This window comes from Tamandua tetradactyla, chromosome 16 (assembly GCF_023851605.1).
Source record: "Tamandua tetradactyla isolate mTamTet1 chromosome 16, mTamTet1.pri, whole genome shotgun sequence".
In the NCBI taxonomy this organism is placed as follows: domain Eukaryota; kingdom Metazoa; phylum Chordata; class Mammalia; order Pilosa; family Myrmecophagidae; genus Tamandua; species Tamandua tetradactyla.
The window spans coordinates 32,118,122-32,144,683 of NC_135342.1; the positions used below are offsets into that span (position 1 = coordinate 32,118,122).

Genomic DNA, 26,562 nt, shown 5'->3' on the forward strand with positions numbered 1-26,562 from the left:
AACTTCTACCCCCACTGACCTCAATTACCCCTCCTCATCCATGAGATCTTGACTTTGGGGAGCCCCAGACTAATTAACCCCTGGCTGCTATGTGCCCTCAACGCTCTTATCTTTCCAGCACCCTCTGAGAATGCATCACACCTCTGACAGATTCATTCATAGCGTGTGCAGGCACACCTTGGAGATATTGCGAATAGCTCAATAAAGCAAGTCACATGAATTTTTTTGTTTCCCAGGGCATATTAAAGTTATGTTTACTCTCTACTGTAGTCTATTAAGTGTGCATTGTCTTTAAAAAATGTGGACATCTTACTTAAAATGTGATACAGAGAAATGAAATGAGCATGTGCTGTTGGAAAAAACAACGCCAATAGACTTGTTCAACGCAAGGTTGCCGCAAACTTTTCATTTGTAAAAAAATACGTCTGCGAAGCACAATAAAGTAAAGTGCAATAGAAAAAAAAAAAAAGAAAGAAAGAAATGGCATTTACAGCTTGTTTGGGTAATTGGCAGAAACATGGATCAAAAGGTGGTCAACATTACCTGAGGTGGAAATGCCAGAACTACCCTTGTATAATGTAGATGAGGGGATCCAAAGGCTTAGAGAGATTGGAATGTTAGAGTGGATTTATCATGGAATACCTGCTCACACACCCTAAAAATGTACAGAGGACACACCTTTTACCAGAACTATGAGCAATAAACTTGTGAGACTAGCTCTATCATTCCTGAAGAGCTCTATAGTTGCCCTTCTCTGTAGGTCAGATATTACTGTGGGAACTGCCATCACTGAGGTGGAATCCTTAAACACAATGGGGATGATCAGATCCCAAGTTGACAGAGGCCAGGTGGTGGCACTTAATCACCAAAGACAAGGTGGGTGTGGCTATCAGACTCAAAGCAACAGTCAAAACACTGACTCAAAGAGACCTATGATATTGGCTAGTAGATCACGGGGTACCTAGAAGTACAATAGATGGGCAGTCTACTAAATTATTTTTTTTGAGCTGCATAAGCAGAATAGCTCTAGGTCAAGTGAACAGTAGTCTAACTTTAATTACAAAAACAGAGAATCATGGCCCTTTAATCAATTCCCAAACTTGAGACAGTTCACAGACTCAAAGCCCCTTGAATGAGGGGAAGACTGGGTCTCTTTGGGGAAGGACTCTATTTACTACCACAAATTTATATACTGTTAATCTTCCTCCCAGCCTTCTCCAAGGAGACCTATGACTTTTTACCAGAGTAACTGTGCATTGTGGAAAAGGAAATGATCTAGATATTTGGGGATTATTAGATACTTGCTCAGAAGTGACATTAATTCCAGGGGACCCAAAATATCACTCTGTTTCACCACAGTGGGGGCTTATGGAGGTCAGGTAATCAATGGATTCCATCTCACAGTGGGTCCTGTGGGTCCCCAGACCCATTCTGCACTTATTTCCCCAGTTCCAGAATGCATAATTGGAATAGACATACTGAACAACTGGCAGAATCCCCACATTGACTCTCTGACCCATGGAGTGTGGGTTATTATGGTAGAAAAGGCCAAGTGAAAATCACTAGAACTGTTCCCATCCAGCAAAATAGTAAATCAGAAGTAATACCAGATTCCTAGAGGGATTGTGTTTATTAGTGCCATTCTTAAGGACTTGAATGATGCAGGGGTGGTAATTCCCACCAATCCCCATTCAACTCTCCAATTTGACCTATGCAGAAAACAGATGTTTCTTGAGGCTGACAGTGGATTATTGTAAATTCAACCAGGTGCTGACTCCGATTGCAGGTGCTGTTCCAGATGTGGTATCATTGCTTGAGCAAATCAACACATTTCCTGGTGCCTGGTATGCAGCTACTAATCTGTCAAATGCTTTTTCTCAATAACTATTAATAAGGACCACCAGAAAGTTTGCTTTCAGCTGGTAAGGCCAGCAATAGACCTTCACTATTCTACATTGGAGTATATCAACTCTCCAGCACTCTATCATAATCTTGTTCACAGGTACTTTGATCATTTCTCCCTCCCACAAGACATCACACTGGTCCATTATATTGATGATATCAAGCCATAAAGTTGGGCATGCACAGCAGCACTCCATCATAAAATGGAAATGATGTATTAGAGATAGTGCTCTGGTGGGTTCTGAAGCCACAAGTTACATGAGGAAGTGGCCCAAATGCCCATAGCCCCCACTCCTGCTATACTGCGTTCTCTTTCCCAGCCCAGAGCCATGGCCTCTTGGGGAGTTCCTTATTGTCAGTTGACTAAGGAAAACTTGGGCTTGTTTCACAGGTGGTTTGGCACTATATGCAGGTACCACCCAAAAGTGGACAGCTACAGCACTAAAGACCCTTTCTGGGATGTCCCTGAGGGACAATGGTGAGAGGAAATCTTCCCAGTGGGCAGATCTTCGAGCAGTGCATGTGGTTGTTCATTTTGCTTGGAAAGAGAACTGGCAGAAGGTGCATGTGTATACTAACTCATGGGTTGATGCTAATGGTTTGACTGGATGGTCAGCAACTTGGAAGGAGCATGATTGAAAACTGGTGACAAAGAGGTCTGGGAAAGAGATTTGTGGATAGACTTTTATGAATGGGCAAAAAACATGAAGATATTTGTGTACCATGTGAATGTGCACCAGAGGGTGACTTCAGCAGGAGAAGGTTTTAATAACCAAGTGGATAAGATGACCCATTCTGTGGATAGTCAGAACTCTCTCTCCAGCAACTCCTGTCATTGCTTCATGGGCTCATGATAAAAGTGGTCATGGTGGCAGGAATAGAGATTATGCATGGGCTCAGCAACATGGACTTCCACTCACCAAGGCTGACCTGGCTACAGTCACTGCTGAGTGCCTAATCTGCCAGCTGCAGAAACCCACACTCCGCCCCCAATATGGCACCATTCCCCAAGGTGATCAGCTTCCTACATGGTGGCAGGTTGATTACACTGGACCACTTTCATCATGGAAGCAGCAGTGATTTGTTCTAACTGGAATAGAAATATACTGCGGATATAGGTTTGCCTTCCCTGCACACAATGCTTCTGTCAAAACTACCATCCATGGACTTAGAGAATGTCTTATTCACCATTATAGTTCCCCACACAATATTGCTTCTGATCAAGGAACACACTTCACAGCAAATGAAGTGTGGGAATGGGTACGTCCGCATAGAATTCTCTGGTCTTACCATGTTCCCTATCATCCTGAAGCAGCTGAACTGATAAAACAGTGGAATGGCCTTTTGAAGACCAATTATGGTCCCAACTAGGTGCAATACCTTGTAGAACTGAGGCAATGTTCTCCGGGCTATGTATGCTTTAAATCAGCATCCACTCTATGGTGCTATTTCCCCCATAGCTAGGATTCATGGGTCCAGGAATTAAGGGGTGGAAATGGGAGTGGCACCACTATTATCCCTAGTGACCTACTAGGAAAATGTTTGCTTCCTGTCCCTGCAACCTTGAACTCTGCTGGTCTACAGGTTTTAGTTCCAGGAGTGCTTCCACCAGAAGACACAATGATGATTCCACTGAATTGGAACTTAAGACAGTCACCTGATCACTTTGGGGTACACATGCCCCCGGATCAAAAGGCAAAGAAGAGGATTACTTTACTGGCTGGTGTAACTGACCCTGTCTATCAAGGTGAAATAGGACTGTAACTAAATAATGGAAGTAAAGAAGAATTTTCCTAGAATACAGGAGATCCTGTAAGGCATCTCTTAGTACTACCACGCTCTGTGATTAAAGTCAATAGAAAACTGCAATGACCCAATTCAGGCAGGACTACTGATGGTCCAGAAACTTCAGGAATGAAGGTTTGGGTCACCCTACCAGGCAAAGAACCATGGCCAGCTAAGATGCTTGCTAAGGGTAAAGGGAACATGGGAAACATAGTGGAAGAAGGTAGTGATAAATATGAACTACAACCACATGACCAGCTACAGAAACAATGTCTATAATAGTATCAACTTGTTTTGCATGAATATCTTTGTATTTGCATATGTAGTAAATATCTTTGCTTTATCTTATCCCCTTTAACATGACATGAGTTGCATTGTTCATGTTATAGTATTTAAGTTATAAGAGATCAAGTTTGACTGAATATTATCCAAGAACTTGCACCCTATTCTGAAGAGATTTAGTGTGTTTCTGATTGTATGCAGGACAGTTGAGCATTGCTAGGCCAAAAAAAAAAAAAATGCATCTGTTACTGTTTTCTATTTAGAGATTAAGTATGGTTTAAGTGATGTGTATAGCTGCCAAGTTGTAAAAGCGTGGACTGTGACAGGTCTGTGTGTCGATTTGGCCAGGTGATGGTGCCTAATTGTCTGGTCAAGCAAGCATTGGCCTGTTAATTTGGGGACACTTTGCGGTCTTAAATCATGAATACTTTGTCTACATCCACGGCTGATTGCATCTGCAGTCAGCTGAGTGACACATAATCTAATTACCCAAAGGCCTTTAAGGAGAATTCAGAAGAGAGAATCTCTTTTTCTGCTTCAGCCAGCCAGCCTCTCCTGGAGAGTTCACTGAGGATCTTCATTGGCACTGCCAGCTTATGTGGCCTGCCCTACAGATTTTGGATTCTTGCATACCCAGTTGCATACAACACTTTTATAAATCTCTTATTTACAGATATCCTCTGTTGGTTGCTTCTCTGGAGAATGCTAACTAATACACGTCCCTCTCTGCTGATCATATGAATGTTGGCACACCTCAGAGTTCCAGCTTAGGCCCTTTTTCCTTTCTCATATTCTTACCATGCAATGTTGTCCCATGAAACATCTTTGACTACTTCTATATCTGATAGCTTTGAAATGTATATCTTCAGCCATGACTTCTCCCCTAAGCCACAAACTGATTTATCCAATTGCCTAGTTGACTTGACAGACCTCTTCATTTGGTCAAACAGAATTTTAGATTTAAACCCCTACACAAACCTGTTCTATCCATCTTTCCTCTTTAGGAAAATGGGAACACCACCCACCCAGTAGTTCCACCTGAGAGTCAATGAGTTATTCTCTATTCCAATCAGACTTAAGTATAATAATCTCTTTAAATATGTTTAAAAAACAAAAGAGTAAGAAGAAAGGGAGGGAGGGAAAAAGGAAGAAAGGAAAGGGGGAAGGGAGGAAGGAGGGAGAAAGGGTGAGTGGTTGGGCACAGACAAATGAACATATGACAGGTACACATACACCACCAGTGAGTACTTCCCTCCAAGGTTCCAGGATCATCAGAGCCACAGTCCCCCCAGCCCAAGGCCCAGGAAGGCCTCATGTCCTTGGGGAAGCCCTCAGGGCCTCTCTGCCCTCCAGGGTAACCTTTCTTGCAGGAAAGGGCCCAAATGTGATACATACTCCAGTCTTGGGGAGGGCACCCCAGCAGTGCCCTTGAGACCAGAGAAGGAAAATGGAAGAGGAAGGACTGCCTCCTGCATGAGCTGTATTCCCCTTGAAATCTCATTTCTCCAGGAACCCAGACACTTCAGAACTAGATACTGGTTTGATCCCAAAACCAGGAATTTGATACATACCTGTTGTCCCAGATGGATCCTGTTATCCCAGGAGCCAGTGCCCCATGGATTTCCTCCTAGGAGTAGGTCAGGAAGAAACACACACACACACACACACACACACACACCCCACCCAACCTTAGGCCGTATGGTTCCTCCCCACTTTGAGCCATGTTGAGACTATAAAGGCCAGGGAAGGGTCTGATTCCAGCAGTAGTAGCATAGACAACCACATGAATGAGACAGCTTGGCCCTCACCTGGGGAGATTACCATCTAGCGAGGAGATGCATGTCAAAAGAATAACTACATGGCCAAAGCAAGGAAAGGAAGAGCCCTTGGAGGTATCTCGAGGTGCTGACATCGAGAGGGGATATCCTAGTAGCAGGTGGGTTTACCATCCACGGTTGGAGGGTCATGGATAATCTGCCAGGCTCAGAGTCTGGCTCTTACGCTGTTTCCTCAGTCTCATCCACCAGGTCAGTGTAACCCCTGAAACAGACTGGAAGATGCCACTTTTGGAAAATGAATGTGCCTATTTGAAACTGTTACATATCACAGAAAAGTCATGCTCTTTTTCCTAGTCCAGTCTTGTGAGGGCAGACCTATCGTTGGGTGGCATTTTTACGATTAAGATGGTTTCCATGGAGACGTGTCTCCACCCTTTGAAGATGAGTCTTAATCCACTTACTGGAGTCCTTTACAAGGGAAACATTTTGGAAAAAGCTCAGAATCCACACCAACAGAGACATCAGGAGATGCAAAAAAGAAATCACCCCCAGGGAAGCAGTTTGAAACATGAAGCCAAAGGACTAGCAGATGCCAGTCACACGCCTTCCCAGCTGACACAGGTATTCTGGACCCCATCAGCCTTTCTTGAGTCAAGATATCTTTATCTGGATGCCTTAGTTTGGACATTTTTATGGTCTTAGAACTGTAAACCTGTAACTTAATAACCCCCCTTTATAAAAGGCAACACATTTCTGGAATTTTGCATTCTGGCAACATTAGCAAACTAAAACAATGAGCTTGGAGAGCAGGACCAAAAATCCTGGGTGGCCAATGAAATATACCAAGTGGGAAGCCTGACAGATTCATGCAGCTGGTATCTGGAAGATGTGGCCAGGAATTAAAGCACTGAGCAGCAGCAGCTCCAGGCAGCAGGAACTGCATGTGCAAAAGTCCTGTGGTGGGAGGGAGAGTGGTGGCCACCAGTCTTGACAGAAGGCAATGTGGGGACCAGGAGCCCAGAAAGAAAGAACAGAGTGGGGTCTGAAATGAGGTCAGTCTCCCACAGGTCACTCCCTTGGACCTCACTTTCGACAAAGTATGTGTGCACACACGGTCCTGAGGGGGTGTCCATGCTGTGATAACCCGGTCAGCCGGGTGAGAGGAGTGTGATAACCATCAAGATAGGGCAGATGTGGAGAGTGACAGTGACCCCTATGGAAGGTGAGGGCCACATCCAAGTGGACAGAGAAAAAGAGAAAAGAGAAGGGCTGAGTTTGCAACAAGGAGGAACCCAGGTCAAGGCAGCCTTGACAGAAGGAGAGAAAAAAAGGGTAACTGGAAGAAAGCTTTGCAATAACTGGCTGGAAGTACAGCTGTCCAGCACAAGAGGAAGGGAAAGGTAGGAACTGAACCTCATTCCTGGAACATGCTCTCTCTGGCCCCGTAGGGATCACTTCCTCCCAGAAGCTGCTCTGATCGGACTGAGGCCCCCTTCTCCACACTTAGCCCATGTCAGCTCTCACCACTGTGTTCTACGAGCCTGGATACTATCGTCCAGTTTCCTATGTGGTGTTGTTTCCTCTGCCCACGAGGGGGCGTCCCAGTACTAGTCTTCAGCCCAGCTGGGGCCCCCCTGGCTGTCACCTCCCTCGCTGGGGGAAACTGCTGCACAACTGTCCCTGCCACTCCTCCCCTCTCCCCGGACTGGCTATAAACATATCCACATATAAGCAAGCAAACCCCACATGAGCACATGGGAGGGAAGGAGGGAAAGAGCAGGAGCCCAAGAAGAGCGGATGAGGCTCTCACAGGAACAAATGAGCTTAAGTCAAACTCCATGAACACTGAGGTTTCGCATGACCAGGGGCCACTTGCCATGGGACCAGCCACAAATGCAAACCCAACATAACCCCTGGGTGAGAAGGCCAAGTGTCCAATGCCCATGTCTTTCAGAGTGGTTTCACATTTCCCCGAACAGCACTTTGCAAAGTCACCCTTCTTCAGACACTGACACAAACAAAACCCACATCATTCTAAAGTCTGAAAGCAGACACGCATTTTTGAGATTTTAGAGACATTTATACAAAAATAGTTAAACTACAATGTTTTACCACTTGGAAACGAGCTACATGATATACAAATTGGGCATTTGTGAATTTCCTGTAATTTTTTTTTTAAGAAATAACAACCTTGGCCAAAAATCTTAGAAGAAAACTATATTCTTTTAAAGAAAATGAAAATATTCTCAAAAGAAAAACTTAATTTAAGTCAGATCATATCCTTTTGTCATGGAGCAGATACACAGGGCGCACTGAGAGGGCGTTCCCGGCCTATGGCTGGAATTTTGCTGGGAAGGTCCTTCCCACCTGGCTGAAGGACGAGGGATAGGAAGGGACACAGCTCCCCAGGCAGGGGCCAGGCATGGGGAGGACCAGGCGTGAAGTGTAGCTGAAAACATCCATCAGAGTCCTTGTAGCCAAACCCCAGTGGCCACAATGGCCAAAGGCAGGCCCCTCAGCTCTTACAGCTGCCACCAGCCAAGGGCATCTTTCCTCACGCTCCCCGTTACCCCACCCCAACAAGACCCCCTTCCCATCCACCACAGACAAGGTGATTAGGAGCTGCCACTGTGCGCCCTTCCAGCCACAACCCGGCCCCCAGGGTAGCGCCCTGGGAGAGGGTCGCAGACCCCCTCAGAGCCAGGGCCAGGCTGGGGCTGTGGTGCGATAGGAGGGAGGCAGAGTGAGCCCCGAGGGCAGCAGCCTGAGAGGCACAGCCAGTGAATAAATAGAAGATGGACGCCGGAGGCCATGGGGCCGGCCCCTGGGGCCAGCAGCTCCTTGGGAAGGAAGGGTGGGGTGTGGAGGGGTCCTGACACCCAGTTCCTCAGCTGCTCTGGGGCCACCTGCCCCACCGCACACCCCACACACACACACCCTGGCCCTGCCTGGGTTGGTTCCAGCCCCGGCTCAGAGCTCAGTGACATGTACGGCGGGTGAGGGCAGTGGACCGGGCCGGAGGCGCCGCAGATGGCAGCGACGGCACAGCAGGTGACCCTCCAGTGGGTAGCAGCGGCGACCGTCCTCCCCGCTCAGCTGCAGCCCGCAGTCCTGGGGAAGAACATAGCACTGAGCCCCACTGCAAGTCAGGAGAGGGGGCAGGTCTCGTCATGGGCAAAGGGCAGGGGCCGGGCCAGAAGGCTGATTTAGAGGGCTTTGCACACCATTGTAAGGACTCTGACTTTTCTGGGGCGGGGGGGGGGGGCGTGCAGGGGATGAGGAGCCCAGCGTTAACCACCCCAATTTCCAGGCACCTCTTAGACATCCAAGTGGACCAGGAGCGAGGGGAGTTACTGGCTGGAGAAAAAAAGTGGGCATCAGCACCCCGATGGGTTTTATTTGTTTTTTTTTAATATTGATCTTTCAGCTTTCTTTTGTTTTGTTTTGTTTTGTTTTACGTGGGCAGGCATGGGGAATGGAACCCCAGGCTCTGGCATGGCAGGCAAGAACTCTGCCACTGCCCCACCTTGGCCTGCCCCTCAAGGTTTCTGAAAACAAAAGAACAGATTACATTGCTCAGGGAGGGCAGATAACCAGAAGAGAGGACAGCTGAGCCCCGGGAGACTCTGTGCTTAAGAGGTGGAGAACAGGAGGAAAGAAGTGAAGGAGACTAAGTGGAAAATGGGTGATCTTGAAAGCAAAGTGAAGAAAGGGTACCAAAGACAGAGGCACAGCACGTCAGAAGCTGCTGAGAAGTCAGAAAGGTGACCACCAAGGTCACAGGATGACCCTTGGCAAGAGGTAGGGCATTTGCCTTAAGAGGTCATAGGAGATAATGGGAAGAGTCTGGAGACAAGTCTACAAGGAGTTTTGCTTCATGTCCCTTATCTCACCACTTTATCACTGCAGTATATTTTATTAGCTCCTTTTCTCAAGCTATTTAACAAGCTATTCTATCCTCATTTGACCTTTGTAAATAACTGACAGGAAGCATGTGAAGGGCAATCAAAGGGGCTTCCATGAAGAGACACTCCTGTGCAGGGCGAGTTCTTCTTTTTGCCCTTGTCCCCTCAGTGGCCCTTTGGTCTACTCTCACTGCCCCCAAGGCTGCATCTCTGCCTCACAGCTTCCACACTTGTTACCCAAAGCCCCCGAGACCCATGCCCACCCATCGTCCAAGTGGAGCTGAGCGGCTACGACTGAGTCCCGGCCTCCTGGCCCAAACCACTCACATCCCAGGGGTCCTTCCAGCCCAGCCACAGACTAAGCTCTGCCACCAAGCACCGCACACAGGAAAGGGGAGGACGGAGCGGGCCCGGAGACCCTGCTTTCAGTCCAACAGCCTCCTGGGGGACAACAGCACTGCATCTTACAGCCCCTCGAGCTGCTGACTCACAAGGTTCAGATGCCATCCTGGAGGGGCTCCCCTCAAGTGAGGAGTCTCCCTCTGTGCACGGCCAGTGGCTGAGGCCTTGGTCCTGGACTATCAGCATCCACCTTGTGTGCAGTGATCCCACGGAGAGCCTACGGTCCCTAGGATCGTAGGTCGCCCTCCAAGCAGGCCAACTGACTCTCTCCCATCTACTTGCACGGTGAAAGGGGAAACTGTGGCCCCTCCCCAGATGTCTGCTTCTGATCCTTCTGCCCTGGGCCCCATGCAGGATTTCTGTTCCCAGTGGGCCACTTATCCCCACCCGGGCAACCTTGTTGCCAAAAAGACCATTTCCTATTGAAGATTCCTCCCAGATGGTCCCTGATGCCCTTCCTTGGTGCTCTGTAAGCCAATCGTTCTTCTTGGTTTTCTTCCCACCCTCTGTTCTCTCCTTCACAGCCGCCCTTTGCTTCAACCCATCCTTCAAAGTCAGTGCTTCTTGAGCTGTTCTCAGCCACCTTCCTCTACCTTCCCAGGAAGCTCCCATCTGGCTTCGGCTGCCGTCCACACAACCACAATGGGAATCCTGCTTGGATCTACCCTCCCACCTTAAACAACTAAATAACTGAAACAATGACTGCAGACATTGGACAACAGGCAAGGCAGGTGAGTGAATCCTGAAAGAGGGGAAACAAACAAGGTGAGCCTCACAAGGGCCCCCACTTTACTACCTAGAGATATTACCTAGACTGTAGAGCAATGAGGGGGAACTCAAATGGAATCCACTTCTCTAGGGACAGAACCACAAACTCACCTTTGCACCTAGGCACATTCTGCTTCTATTACCTGGAATTGCCCTTCTCCCTCCCTCGCCAGCTCTTATTCATCCTTCAAATTTTAGCTTGGGCATCACCTCCTCCAGAAAGCCTTCCCTGGTTTTCCAAGGCCTCCTACTGCTTCAAGAGCAACTCTCAATAGCCCTGATCACAGCTGAAGGCGATGTCTTCCCATGAAATTAAAGAAAACATATTTTGGAAAGAAGGAAGAGAGCTCACTGCTGGAGGACAGTAGAATGGAGAAGAAGCCATACAAGAGACAGGCAACAGAACAGAGAGAAAAGGAGACTATATGGGCAGGGGGTTGCTCCAGCCATGGCCTTCCAAGGGGTCCACCCGGCTCACCTCACAGTGATAACATTCCACATGGTAGTCTCTGTCCATGGACACCACACGGATGGTTGTCTCACAGCCCTGGGGAAAGAGATGAGATTCGCACACAATGCATGCTGGGCTGGGGGCAAATTGCACATGGGAGTGCACACCTATACATGTGCTTATGTATTAGCAGATGTGGTTCATACTGTGTGAGTGCTGGCACAGGTGGTCCCCTGAGGCCAGCATGGGCCTCCGTGGGTGTGCAGGGATGGATGTGCATGTGCTTTGTGCATCCAAACACAGCTGCAGCCAAGAGCACACACAGGCCAATGAAACCGCCACATGGTTGGGAATGTGGGTCAATGTGTATGCACATGTCATTTTCACTCCTGTGGAGTCAGGAAAGTCCACGGCCAGTCTTGCTTCCCTGGGCACACCAGCCTGGGATGAAAGCAGGGCATGTGTGAAGCCCCACTGTCTCAGAGCTGGGCCACCCAGGGTCTCCCCTTCACAAACCACATCCTTCTTTCTCTGGTCCCTCAACCACCTCAACCTCAGCTTACAGAGCTGAAGAGACCCAGGGAGCAGCCCTTACATCAGTGCAGAATGGAGCTGAGGTGAAAGGGGGGCAGCCAAGCAGGGGCTACCATTTCCTTCCAACTTGTGCCAGGAGACACCAGTGCCTGGAGCACCTGGGCACAACCCTTCCCTCAGCCCTGAAGGATATGGAGCAGGAGCACCTGCTCATCCCGCCCACTGTGGCCCAAGACCTGAGGAAGACCCGTAGGATCAGGCAGATGCCAGGCTGGGCCAGGCACCTGAGCATCTCCAGGTGAGAGGTTCCTACCTGTGCAGGGAGGATAGGACGGGCACAGGAGGCACATTTTGGTGCAAAAACCCTGGAGGAGTAAAGGAAACCAGAAGTGACCAGCTGAGTGACCAGAGACCAAGGATACAAGGATATCCACCCATGGGCGCCCCATGACATGTCCTGAGTGAGCATCAGGCCCTCTTCCCCTGTGTGGACACCTGGGGGTGGGAGCAGTTTCTGCTATGGCTCCTTGGCACCAGCCTTTGAGCTATCTCCCTAATTCACTTCCACCCCATCATCTCCTTCAAGATGGCTTTGGGTTCTGCTCTGCCTTCCCCTTCATGCTTCCTGTGAATTTCCTGCCCCGAAACATCCAGGTTTGGACCACTCCCAACCTGTGACCCCTGCAAAGCTTGGCTTCACCCTGCGTACGAGGTACTGACCTAGCCCAGCCTCAACCCCATGCAAGACAGCAGCATAGGACAAAGCTCCCAGGGCTGAGCCTGAAGCCACAGCAAAGGGAAGCAGAGTGGCTGCCCACTTGGGTACCAGACAGGAGGAGAAAGGCTCTGCAGAGACCCCAATCCCTGACTCCCATAGAAGAGGGCTGGCCTGGCCTTAGGAGCAAAGGGATGGATGAAGGGTAGGACAGGGCAGGGCAGCTGAGAGAGTCCCCAGCAACAGGAGGAGAACATGGAGGCAGAGCTGGAGAGATGAGTGGAAAGAGACAACCGGTGGCTCAGCCACCTGGTCCTCCTCTAGTGCAGAGAGCACCAAGGGAGGTCTGAAGTGCCTTGGTTTGTGCTCTGTGAAAAAGCCAAGAATGAGAGAACACAGGCAGGCAGGTCAGGGAAATACTTCACGGGGAGGCAACTGAGACTTTGCCAGTCCCACCTCCCCCACATGTGGGCTACTCACGTGTGATAGTCCCTGACACAGTAGATGTTGTTCTTCACATCCACAGTGAATGGCACCCCATCCAGGCACTCATTGCACACGGAGCACCGGAAGCAGCCTGGGTGGTAGGACTTCCCGAGGGCCTGGAGGATCTGGGGGTCAGTGCAGGGGAAGGCTCAGCACAGCCCCCGGAAGAGGCTCTGTCCCTGAGCCCCTCGCAGGTCTGGAACAGGTGAAAGGGTGGGAGGGGGCGGTCCTCAGTCTCCGCCCAGGTCATAGGGGTAGAACTCCGGGAGGCTGGGGAAGGTTCTCACCATCTCCATGATGAGGTGTCCACACACGCTACACTTGTCAGCCGTTTGCTGGAACCCGGAGTACTGGTGGGGTGGGAGTAGGGGGACAGGATCCAGGATGTTATATGACAAAGGGGCACTTGTTGCCCAACCAACAGCTGCCTCCTGACCTCAGGTTTCCATGGGAGTCAGAAGGAAGGTCCCCCACCCCACTCCCACCCATGGCACAAACCAGGGCACAGCTGTGACTCACTAGGAAGTCCTCCTGGCAGTACACTTTCTCGCCCACGTTGTAGAATGCCTTGCCTCGAAGCCGTCTCCCTGCAAGGACAGGAACTGAGATGGAAGCCCCTGGACAGCTGGAGACCAGAGCTGGGGCCCTGCTCCCACCTCTCAGCACCCTCCTCCAGCAGATGAGTGGTCGGATTACAGATGAACTGTTAAATTTCCCTTTAATATTGTGTTCCTGGGATTGTAACCACGATACTTCAGAAAAAAATTAAACAGAACATGCTGTCTGTAGAGTAAGAGGTTTTCAAAGCAAATGCATGAAGACCTGTTTTTCAAATGTACACTGAAGTTTTGATTGTGAGAAAACACATTTGCTTTAGTCCATCTAGATTCAGAGCAGATTTTTGGAAAATGAATTTTCTTAATCCATGAATACTAGAAGTAAACTCTCAGCATTTGAAGGAGTCCAGTGTTAAAGAGAGCCCTGTCAATAAACAACCCCCCAGGACCTAGCAGAGCTAGGAGAAAGACAATTCCCTAGCTACGAATAAGAGGGTATTTCCTCAACGAACAATTGGAAAATGAATTCATAATTTTTACAATTGCATTTATACTAGCATCAAATAAAACCATGAAATACTTAGGGATAAATTTCATGAAAGATGTGCAAGATCTTACACTGAAGACTACCGCACTGAGAGATTTGAAAGAAAAACTACATAAACAGAGATACACCGCTGTTGGGAAACAATTCTCCATGGGTCTCTCATGTTTCCGCCCATCTTGCTAATGTGAGGACTTACAGCTTATGTTCTGGACTGTCTTTGCAAGATGTTTATAGAGCAAACTGCCTCAGAGATACAGATAGCATCTCGCACTGGAGCCTAGGGTAGGCTTGTCTGCTGTCTGGTATAATAACGTCTGCCTCCAGGACAAGGGCGAGATGGGTTTGCTGGCAGCCAACAATACAACAGGGGGTTCTCTACACTCAGAACTCCTCAGTTGTGCACACACCCAATACACATGCGGCATCCACCTGAGCTGCTGTGTCTTGCCCCAAGGAGACTTGGGGGGGGGGAGCAGAACTGATGCAAACGGAAGGCTCAGGCTGCTTGCAGTGCTTTGTGAGTCTCTGATGTAAAAATCTCATGCCTTCTGCTAGCAACCATGAAACTGCGATAGGTTAACATGTCAACTTGCAAGTAGAGGACAATCTCAGACCCTCCACAATTTTTTAAGTCACAGAAAGCAGTCACCATATAACAAATAGAAAATTGACAAACTGGACTTTCATCAAATTTTTAACTTCTCATCAAAAGATACTCATTAAGAAAATTAAAAATCATACTGGGATAGCCATGTTTCTTAAAGACGATTGTATAGTGATACAGCATTCTCAAAGTAACCGTGTGATTGTGAAAACCTTGTTCTGAATTTCCTTTTATCTACGGTATGGACAGATAAGTAAAAAATATGGATTAAAAATCACTACATAGTGGGGGAACAAATGTTAAAATAAATTGGATAGAAGGAAATACTAGTGGTCAATGAGAGGGAGGGGTAAGGGCTACAGTATGTATGAGTTTTTTCTTTTTTCTTTTTATTTCTTTTTCTGGAATGATGTAAATGTTCTGAGACATGATCATGGTGATGAATATACAACTATGTGATGATACTGGGAGGCACTGATTGCACACCAAGTATGGAATGTTCATACGTTAAGAATGTTTGTGTTGTATGTTGATTGGTTTTATTAATAAAAATTTTTTAATAATCATACTGGGAGAAAATATTTACAAAACATACATCTGACAATGTAGCTAAGAGATATTTACGAAACATACATCTGACAATGTACCTAAGAGGAGAGGGAATATATATACCAAATTCTACAGCTCAATAATGAAAATACAAATGTAACTCCCTTTAACAAAACGGGCAAAAGACTAGAAAAGACTTCACAAAAGATATATTAATGGCCAGAAAGCAGAAAAAAAGATTTTCAACATCATTAGCTTTTAGAGAAATGCAAATTAAAGCCAGGAGATACCACTTTATGCCTAACAGAATGGCTAAAATTAAAAAGACTAAAATACCAATCGTTGGCAAATATGTGGAGTAAACGAACCATCTTACATTACTAGTGGGAGTGTAAGATTGTACAACCCCTTTGGAAAACAGTTTGGCAGTTTCTTGTAAAGTTAAACATACACTAACCTATGAGCCAAGAATTCTACCCCACGGAATTTACCCAAGAGAAATGAAAACATGTCCATAAAATGATTAGTACAAGAATGTTCATAGCATAACCCAGTATCTATCAATAGTTAAGTGGATAAGCAAATTGCAGTCTGTTCCTACAATGGAATGCTACTCAGCAATAAAAAGTAATAAAGTATTGATACAGGCAACAACATAAATCTTTAGAAAATGCTCTGTAAAAGAAAGTAGCCACTAAATAGTATATATTATATGACTGCATTTATATGAAGTCCTTCCTAGAACAGACAGAGCTAATCTATGATAGCAGAAATCCAAACAGTGGATGCTTCTAGTCAGGTTGCAACTGAGAAAAAGTTGAGAAGGAGGAAGATGGAAGTTTCTGGGGTGTTTAAAACTTTCTGTGTCTTGTTAAGTGTGTGAGTTATATGGATGTATACATTTGTCAAAACTCTTTGAACTGTACACTTAAGATCTGTTTGCTATTCTGCATGTAAATTATACACAACTTTAAAAACAAAACAAAATAAGGATAGACCTGGAACATCTTGTACCAGAAGAAGTACTCAAAGAATGACAGGGACAAGTCAAGGCACAGGAGCCAGGTTACAGGGATTTCACCAGCCAAATCGGGGGCAATTTATGCACCAAAAAGAATAATGACTGTATTATAATATGCTACATGAATAAAAGTCTATACGCAACTAAGAATACTCAGAAAAAAAAATTTTTGCCCCTCATTCAAGTTTAAAACTTTGCTTAATCAAAAGTTTTACAACTTTCGCTGGAGAAATGCACCCTCAAGAGAGACCTCAATTAATGCACACAGATAGACTTTCACCATCAAAAATTATAAAACACACAAGGAAATAAGATATCATGATCAAGAGCAAGGAGAAAGAGCAAGGAGAAACAATAAACAACAGAAGTAGGACTTCAACAGATGTCTGATACTGGATTATGAGATACAAAATACAGAACAGGAATGTTTAACATGCTAACAAAATAAAAACAGACATCTAAAATATAAGAGCAATAGACTACTAAGATTTCTTGGACAGGACATAAAAAACAATAACCACAAAGAAAACATAAAATAATAAATTGGATTCCATTAAGAACATCTTTTCATCAAGACACCATTTAAAAAGTGGCAAAAGAAGCCAGAGGTTGGGAAAAGATATTTACAATATGTATATGCAACAAAGGACTTTTATTCAAAAATATATCACCTCCTCTAAATCAATAAGAAAAAGTTAAACAACTCAATTTTAAAATGACTTGAGGGCACATTACAAACAAAGGTATTCAAATGGCCAACAGACACACGAAAAGATGTGATGGTAACCACTACTCAACAGGGAAATTAAAATTAAATTCACATTAAGAATAATAATAATAGGTCAGGAATATAGGGGAAAAATACCCCTATGAAAACTATGGACAATAGTTATACTACTACTTTAATAATCTTTCATCAATTGTAACAAATTAAACTACCATTAAAAAAACACAACTACAGGGCGGGCCATGGTGGCTCAGCAGGTAAGAGTGCTTACCTGCCATGCCCGAGGACCCAGGTTTGATTCCCGGTGCCTGCCCATGTAAAAAAAATATATACAACTACAAAAAAAAAAGTGTTGTCAATTGTAACAAATTTTCCACACCACTGCAAGCACTGGTAATTGGGAGGTGTAGAGAAACCTGTATTTTATGCATGCTTCTGTAAACCTTTAACTTCCCTGATAAATTTTTTTTTAATTCACACAGATACCCCCATTAAAATGGCTAGAACTAAGAAAACTGGCTGTGTCAGGCATTGTGGGAATGAGGAAAAACTGGATCTCATGTACTCTTCAACAGGATTATAAACTGATCATCTCCTGTAGTAAACTGTTTAGTAATATATACTAAAGTGAAAACATGCTGCCCCATGACTAAGCAACTCCACTGCTAGAGAAATCAGTGCAAATGTAGATCAACCAACACGTAAAGAACGCTTCTGCTGTATTCATAATAGTCAAACATAGGAAACAATTCAAAGTTCCATCAACAGGTGGATGAAGTGAAACACATGAGAACCTTCTGATGTGATGGAAATATTCTATATCTTGATCTGGGTGGTGATCACATGCATAATCATATATGCAAAACCATATCATGCTATAATGCACTTAAAGTATAATACACTTAAACTTTACTGTTTGTATTTTAAATCTTGATAAAAATAAAATCAAGAGACTATCAAAAATGAGGCAGATTTTAAAACAGAACCAAATTAAACTAATTGTTAAAATGAAAAACTCAATGAAATTTTAAAAAATCTAATCACTAAAATGAAAAACTCAATGAAAAAGTTAAAGAACAGATTAGTAACATCTGAAGAGTGAAATCAAAGTTCTAGATTCCATATTCTGGCAGATGAATCTGAAGAAATTAAACAGAATGCAGCAAAAGAGATAAAGAAAAGGCTCATATGAAGGAGAGGTTAAGAGACAAAAAGAACAGAATGAGAAACCCTAACATTCCTAATTTAAGTTCCAGAAGGAAATAATAGAATAGAGAAGCGATTGTTTATAATTTTATTCAGAAATATTTTCAAATTTCCAGAACAGTTACAAAAATAATACAAACCCCACACAGAGAACTCTAACATATTCATAACCCCACCCCCAGATACCCAGATCCACCAATTTTAACATGTTGCTACATTTGCTGTATCAATCTATTTATCTATCTAACAATCTATTCTAGCAACACTTGACTGTGTGGGTATATACATCATGATCCTCAAACATTTAATACTGCCATTTACATACATTTCTTAAGAACAAAGATATTCACTTACGTACCTACCTTTAATGCAGTTATCAAGTTCAAGAAATTTAACATTGATATAAAGCTTAAAGTCTACATTTCAACTGTTTTTTATATGTCCCCATAATATCTTAAGACTTTCCTATCCCTTACTAGATGCCGTCCAGGATCAAGTATTGTATTTAATTATTTTATCTTCAATTGCTCTTTTTTTTAAACTGTGGAAACACATATACAACATAAACTTTTCCATGTCAGCTACCCACAAACATATCATTCAGCAGGATTAACCACATGCATTATGTTGTGGAACCCTCACCAACTCCCATTACTAAAACTTTCTCATCTCCCTAAACAGAAACCCGACGCCAATTATGTGCTAACTCCCCATGCGCCCCGTCCCCCACTGCTGGCAACCTGCAGTCTCTGACACCAAACCAACTTCAGTAGTATACACAAACCATATTCCAATACCCCTCCATCCCCCCAGCTTATCACAAATTAAATATTTTCCATGTTTCTTCCTCCTCTATTCAATATCATGTACATTTAATTGTCACTATCTCTTTTTCTTTCTTTCTTGATTGTGGAAACATATATACAGCATAGATCTCCCCATCCCAACCACTCCCAAGCATTCCAGAATTAATCCCCATTCACTGGGATTAATCACATTAACAATGTTGCAATTCCTTCACCACCATCCACTGCTGTAACTTTTCCTTGTCCCCAAACAGAAACCCTGCACATATTTTGCATCCATTCCCCATTGCCCCTGCCTCCCACCCCTGGTAATCTGTACTCTACTTTCAGTCTCTATAAATTTGCATACTCTGATATTTTCTTTGTGGTCACTATGAGTCTTAAATTTAACACCTTAAATCTAAAACTCTCTTTTGCACTGATAATTTAACAACTTAATAACATATATAAACTATGCTCCTGTACCCCTTCACCTCCCTCACCTTTATGTAGTTCTTCTCACAAATTACATGTGTAATTTATGTACCTATAGATTTATAAATTACCTATAAAATGTACCAAAGCCATTGATTTATCGTAACATTTTATGCATTTGCCTTTTAGACCCTGCAGGAAGTAAAAATTAGAGTTACAAATCAAAAATAAAATATTATTGTAATATATACTTATCATTTCATTATCTTTACCAGTTCTTTATTTCATTATATGGCTTCAAACAATTATCTAATGTCCTTTCCTTTCAACCTGAAGAACTCCCTTTAGCATTTCTTGTAAGGCTAGTCTAGTAGTGATGAAGTCCCTCAATTTGTGTTTATCTGGGAATGTCTTAATCCTTCCCTCATTTTTGAAAGACAGTTTTGCCAGATACAGAATTCTTGGTTGGCAACTTTTGCTTTTCGCATTTTTGGGGGGTGGGGGTGGGTACATGGTACGGGGGGGAAGGTGGGCAGCTTTTAGCACTTTAAATATATCTTTCCAAAGAAAACTACAAAAAACTGTTAAAAGAAATCACAGAAGACCTAAATAGATGGAAGGGCATACCGTGTTCATGGATTGGAAGACTAAATATAGTTAAGATGTCAATCCTACCTAAATTGATTTACAGATTCAATGCAATACCAATCAAAATCCCAACAACTTATTTTTCAGAAATAGAAAAACCAATAAGCAAATTTATCTGGAAGGGCAGGGTGCCCCGAATTGCTAAAAACATCTTGAGGAAAAAAAACGAAGCTGGAGGTCTCGCGCTGCCTGACTTTAAGGCATACTATGAAGCCACAGTGGTCAAAACAGCATGGTATTGGCATAAAGATAGATATATCGACCAATGGAATCGAATAGAGTGCTCAGATATAGACCCTCTCATCTATGGACATTTGATCTTTGATAAGGCAGTCAAGCCAACTCACCTGGGACAGAGCAGTCTCTTCAATAAATGGTGCCTAGAGAACTGGATATCCATATGCAAAAGAATGAAAAAAGACCCATCTCTCACACCCTATACAAAAGTTAACTCAAAATGGATCAAAGATCTAAACATTAGGTCTAAGACCATAAAACAGATAGAGGAAAATGTTGGGAGATATCTTATGGATCTTACAACTGGAGGTGGTTTTATGGACCTTAAACCTAAAGCAAGAACACTGAAGAAGGAAATAAATAAATGGGAGCTCCTCAAAATTAAACACTTTTGTGCATCAGAGAACTTCATCAAGAAAGTAGAAAGACAGCCTACACAATGGGAGACAATATTTGGAAACGACATATCAGATAAAGGTCTAGTATCCAGAATTTATAAAGAGATTATTCAACTCAACAACAAAAAGACAGCCAACCCAATTACAAAATGGGAAAAAGACTTAAACAGACACCTACCAGAAGAAGAAATACGGATGGCCAAGAGGCACATGAAGAGATGCTCAATGTCCCTGGCCATTAGAGAAATGCAAATCAAAACCACAATGAGATATCATCTCACACCCACCAGAATGGCCATTATCAACAAAACAGAAAATGACAAGTGCTGGAGAGGATGCGGAGAAAGAGGCACACTTATCCACTGTTGGTGGGAATGTCAAAGGGTGCAACCACTGTGGAAGGCAGTTTGGCGGTTCCTCAAAAAGCTGAATATAGAATTGCCATACGACCCAGCAATACCATTGCTAGGTATCTACTCAAAGGACTTAAGGGCAAAGACACAAACGGACATTTGCACACCAATGTTTATAGCAGCGTTATTTACAATTGCAAAGAGATGGAAACAGCCAAAATCTCCATCAACAGAAGAGTGGCTAAACAAACTGTGGTATATACATACGATGGAATATTATGCAGCTTTAAGACAAGATAAACTTATGAACCATGTAATAACATGGATGGACCTAGAGAATATTATGCTGAGTGAATCCAGCCAAAAACTAAAGGACAAATACTGTATGGTCCCACTGATGTGAACGGACATTCGAGAATAAACTTGAAATATGTCATTGGTAACAGAGTTCAGCAGGAGTTAGAAACAGGGTAAGACAATGGGTAACTGAAGCTGAAGGGATACAGACTGTGCAACAGGACTAGATACAAAAACTCAAAAATGGACAGCACAATAATACCTAATTGTAAAGTAATCATGTTAAAATACTGAATGAAGCTGCATCTGAGCTATAGGGTTTTTTTTGTTTTTGTTTGCTTGTTGGTTTGTTTGTTGTTGTTGTTTTTTACTATTACTACTACTTTTATTTCTTTTCTTTATATTAACATTTTATATCTTTTTCTGTTGTGTTGCTAGTTCCTCTAAACCGATGCAAATGTACTAAGAAACAATGATCATGCATCTATGTGATGATGTTAAGAATTACTGAGTGCATATGTAGAATGGTATGATTTCTAAATGTTGTGTTAATTTCTTTTTTTTTTTTCCGTTAATAAAAAATAAAAATAAAAATAAAAAAAAAATAAAAAAATAAAAAAAATATATCTTTCCACTGCTTTCTTGCCTCCATGGTTTCCAATGAGAAACTGGCACTTAATCGTTTTGAGACTCGCTTGTACATGATGTGCGGCTTCTCTCTTCCAGTTTTCAGAGTTCTCTCTTTTCTTTGGCATGAGACAGTTTGATTACACTTTTTTGATAATGTCCTTTGATATTTTTTCTTTTGTTGTTTGTGCTTTTGGAGGTATACCTAAGAATCCATGGTCAAATCCAAGAACATGAAGATGATCCCCTATGTTTTCTTCTAAGAGTTTTATGTATTTATGTCTTATATTTAGGTCCTGGATTCATTTTGAGTTAATTTTTGTTTATAGTGTAAAGTAAGGTTTCTTCTTCATTATTTCCCATGTGGACAATCAGGTTTCCCAGCATCAAAAGGTGAAAAGACTATCCTTTCCTCCACTGAATGTTCCTGGCACCCTTCTCAAAGACCAGTTTGGTCATATCTACATGAGTTTATTTCTGCACTCTCAATTCTATTCCATTGGTTCAAATGTCTATCCTATGTCAAGGCCACACTGTATTGATTACTGTGGCTCTGTACTAAGTTTCGAACCTGGTATGTGTTTCGGCTGCCAGAATGCACTACACCAGAAATGGGTTGGCTTCTAACAATGGCAATTTATTAAGTTACAAATTAAAATTCTAAGGCCAAGAAAATATCCAAATTAAAGCATCAAGAAGAGGATACCTTCTCTGAGGAAAGGCTGTTGGCACCCAGGGTTCCTCTATCACATGGAAAGGCACGTGGCCAGACTCTGTTGGTCCTTCTCTCTCAGGTTTAGCTTCTGGTCTCAGTGGCTTTGTCTCCCTGCTGCTGTGGGTCTTTCCTTCACATCTCTGGGGAGTTTCTCTCTAAGCTCTCTGGGCTCTTACTGTCTTTTATCCTCTTCACGAAGGGTACCAGTTAAGAATTAAGATCCATCATGGATGGGCTGGGTCACATCTCAGTTGAAATATCCACATCAGGTCTGCTTCCCTCAAGAATGGATTTAAAGAACATGGTCTTTCCCAGGGCACATGTGCTGGTTTGAAATGATGTAGGTACCCTAGAAAAGCCATGTTTTAATCCTAATCCTATCTTGTAAAGGCAGCCATTTCTTCTAATCCCTATTCAGTATTGTATGTTTGAAACTGTAATTAGATCATCTCCACGGAGATGTGATTTAATCAAGAGTGGCTGTTAAACCAGATTAGGTGACAACATGTCTCCACCCATTTGGGTGGGGCTTGATTAGTTTCTGAAGTCCTATTAGAAAGGAAACATTTTGGAGACTGAGAGACTCAGAGAGAGCAGAGAAGAATGACATAGCCACAAGAAGCAGGGAACCCACAAGCCAGCGACCTTTGGAGATGAAGAAGGAAAACCCCACCTGGGGAGCTTCATGAAACAGGAAGCCAGGAGAGAAAGCTAGTAGATGACGCCTTGCTTGCCATGTACCCTTCCAGCTGAGAGAGAAACTGTGACTGTGTTAGTCATGTGCCTTTCCAGATGAGAGAGAAAACCTGAACTTCATTAGTCTTCTTGAACCAAGGTATCTTTCTCTGGATACCTTTGATTGGACATTTCTACAGACTTGTTTTAATTGGACATTTTCTCGGCCTTAGAACCGTAAACTAGCAACTAATTAAATTCCCCTTTTTAAAAGCCATTCTGATTCTGGTATATTGCATTCTGGCAGCTAGCAAACTAGAACAGTACATTAACAGATTCAAACCAGCACAGGAAGCATAAGTCCTCCATCTCTGTTCTTCCTTTTCAAGACTGTATTGGCTATTCAGGGCCCCTTTTGAGTCCATATGAATTTGAGGATTGGCTTTTCTATTTCTGCAAAAATGGTTTCAGGAATTTTGATTCCATTGAATCTACAGATCACCTTAGGGAGTATTACCACCTTAACTATATTTGTCTTCCAATCCATGAAATAAGCTGTCTTGTCATTCACTAAAGTCTTCTTTAATTTCTCTCACAAATGTTCAGTAGTTTTCCATATACAAATCTTTTACCTCCACGGTTGAATTTGTTCTTAGACATTTTATTGTTTCAGATACTATTGTAAATGGAAGTTTTTTTTTTTTATTTCATTTTCAGATTGTCCATTGCTGGTATACAGAAACACAACTGATTTTTCTATGTTAACTTTGAACCCTGCAATTTTGCCAAATTCATTTATTAGCTCTACCAGTTTTCTTGTGGGTTCTTTGGGATTCTGTATATTTAGGATCACATCATGTGCAAATAGAGATAGCTTTACCTCTTACTTTCCAATTTGAATTTTTTTTTCTCATGTAAGTGCTCTGGCTAGAATTTCCAATACAAAGTTGAACAGCAATGGCGAGAGTGGGCATCGTATCTTATCCCTGATTTTAGGGGTAAAGCTTTCAGCCTTTCACCACCAAGTAGCTGCAGATCTTTCATAATGCCCCTTATCACGTTAAGACATATTATTTTTTGTTTGTTTTTGGTTTTTTGTTTGTTTTGTTTTGTTTTCTTAAGACACATTATTTTTAATGAATATATTTTAACATAGCCAAAACTGTCAATCTTTCATGTTTGGGGGTTTTTATGACTGATTAAAGAAAATCCTTTTTCACAAAAGGTCAAGTAAAGGTACACGTCTATATTTACTTCTAAAATGTTTACGTTTTGCCTTACATATTTAAGTCTTTAATCCATATGCTATGAATTTCATTTTTATATGGATATCCAGAACTATCTGTAATGTCATCTCTATCCATCAAGTTTCCACATACACATGGGTCTGCTTCTTTTTTTTTTTACATGGGCAGGCACCGGGAATCGAACCCGGGTCCTCTGGCATGGCAGGCAAGCATCCTTGCCTGCTGAGCCATGGTGGCCCACCCAGGGTCTGCTTCTTGACTCTATTCTGTTTCACTGGACTATCTGTCAATTCTTGCACCATTACTACATGCAAATACTGTTAACACTACAATAGGTACTAATATTCAGTAGTGCTAAGTCTTCCAACTTCTTCAAAAGCAACTTGGTTATTCTTGGCACTTTGCTCTTCCATTTAATTTTTAAAATTAGCTTGTCGAATTCATGAAAAATACACATAACTGGAATTTCAATTAATTAATAGATCAATTTGGGAAGAACTGATTCGTCGATCTACCGGTCCATGAATACGGCATATTTCTTTTTCTTGGGTTACTGCACTGACTAGGACCTCCTGTATAATGCTGAATAGAAAGCCTACCTGCAAGCATCATTCTTTTCCCAATTTTAAAATAAATTTCACTTTTCACTATTGGGTATAACAGCTGCATAGGATTTTTTGGTAACAAATCATTTGGTTTAGAAAGTTCCCTTCTATTCATCATACTAAGAGTTTTTTCTTCATGAACAAATGCTGAAATTTATTGAGTTATTCCTGAAATCTACTAAGGTAATTCTATGGTCTTACTCCTTTAATCTGTTAATGAGATGAATTACATTAATGAATTTTAAAATCTTAATCCACCCTAGTATTTTTCAGATAAATTCAACTTGGTCATAATATATTGTTTTGATTATACATTGCTGGGTTCAATTTCAGAGAAAAAAAGAAGGGAAGAAATAAAATAAATAGCATAAGAAAAACTCACAGAACTGAGAAGTAGGTCTAGAGTTTCAAAGTACTCTGTGATTGTGCAGCACAAGCAATGATAAAAAGTCTACACCAAATATAAACAGAATATCCTAAGCTAGGTTGCTGTGTCGCACAACTTCAAGGGCACTGTGGTGGTTTGAAACTGTATGTGCCCCAGAAAAGCATGTTCTTAAAGTTAAACCATTTCTGTGGGTACAGACCCATTGTAAGTAGGATCTTTTGATGAGGCTAATTCAGTTAAGGTGTGACCCACCTCAATCGGAAAGGGTCTTCATCCTTTTACTAGACTAACTTATAAGACAATGAAATTCAGAAAAAGGAAGAGAATGCCACAGAAGCAAGAAGCTGAAAGCAAGGAAACCAGGAAGAGAAAGGAGCCTGCATATGCCAGCATCCTGCCTTGCCATGTGACAGAGGAGGCGAGGGTCGCTGGCAGCCAGTCTTCATGAAGAAAGCATTGCCCTGATGATGTCTTGATTTGGACATTTTCTTGGCCTGAAACTGTAAACTAATAAATTCTCACTGTTTAATCCAACCCATTTCATGGTATCTACTTTAAGCAGCCTAGGAAACTGAAGCACACACCATTTTCACTGTATCTACATAAACAGAGACCCTGAGAATCACGCCATACACAACCATTCACAGACGCTACAAAGTTAAGCAGTGATCAGAATTTGTGTAACATGACAGCCCTCTTCCTCAGAGCACCCAAAAAAGAAAAAACAGATCACACACACACAAACAAGAATGAGAATGGCATCAGAATTTAACAGTAATATTGGTTGCTAGAAGATGAGAAAATTATCCCCTCAAAAGTCTGAATGAAAATTATTCCAAACTTGGAATTCGATTTGCAATTATTATTTAATAACTGATAGGTACTAAACTATCAATTAAATGTGAGAATAAAATATAGACATTTTAGATTACA

General features: G+C 42.9%; 1 protein-coding gene across 1 annotated transcript in view; it reads right to left on the reverse strand.

Moving 5' to 3' along the window:
- Positions 1 to 495: 495 nt before the first annotated feature.
- The window catches only part of WTIP (WT1 interacting protein), a 41,143-nt gene continuing 15,076 nt past the window's right edge, over positions 496 to 26,562 (reverse strand). Inside the window, exons 3-8 of the mRNA XM_077132200.1 lie at positions 13,528 to 13,595; positions 13,296 to 13,358; positions 13,003 to 13,133; positions 12,121 to 12,172; positions 11,301 to 11,369; positions 496 to 8,858 (exon numbers count right to left, since the gene is read on the reverse strand). Of these exons, the coding sequence (XP_076988315.1) occupies positions 8,718 to 8,858; positions 11,301 to 11,369; positions 12,121 to 12,172; positions 13,003 to 13,133; positions 13,296 to 13,358; positions 13,528 to 13,595 (524 nt within the window). The 3' untranslated portion in view covers positions 496 to 8,717. The remainder of the gene's footprint in view (positions 8,859 to 11,300; positions 11,370 to 12,120; positions 12,173 to 13,002; positions 13,134 to 13,295; positions 13,359 to 13,527; positions 13,596 to 26,562) is intronic.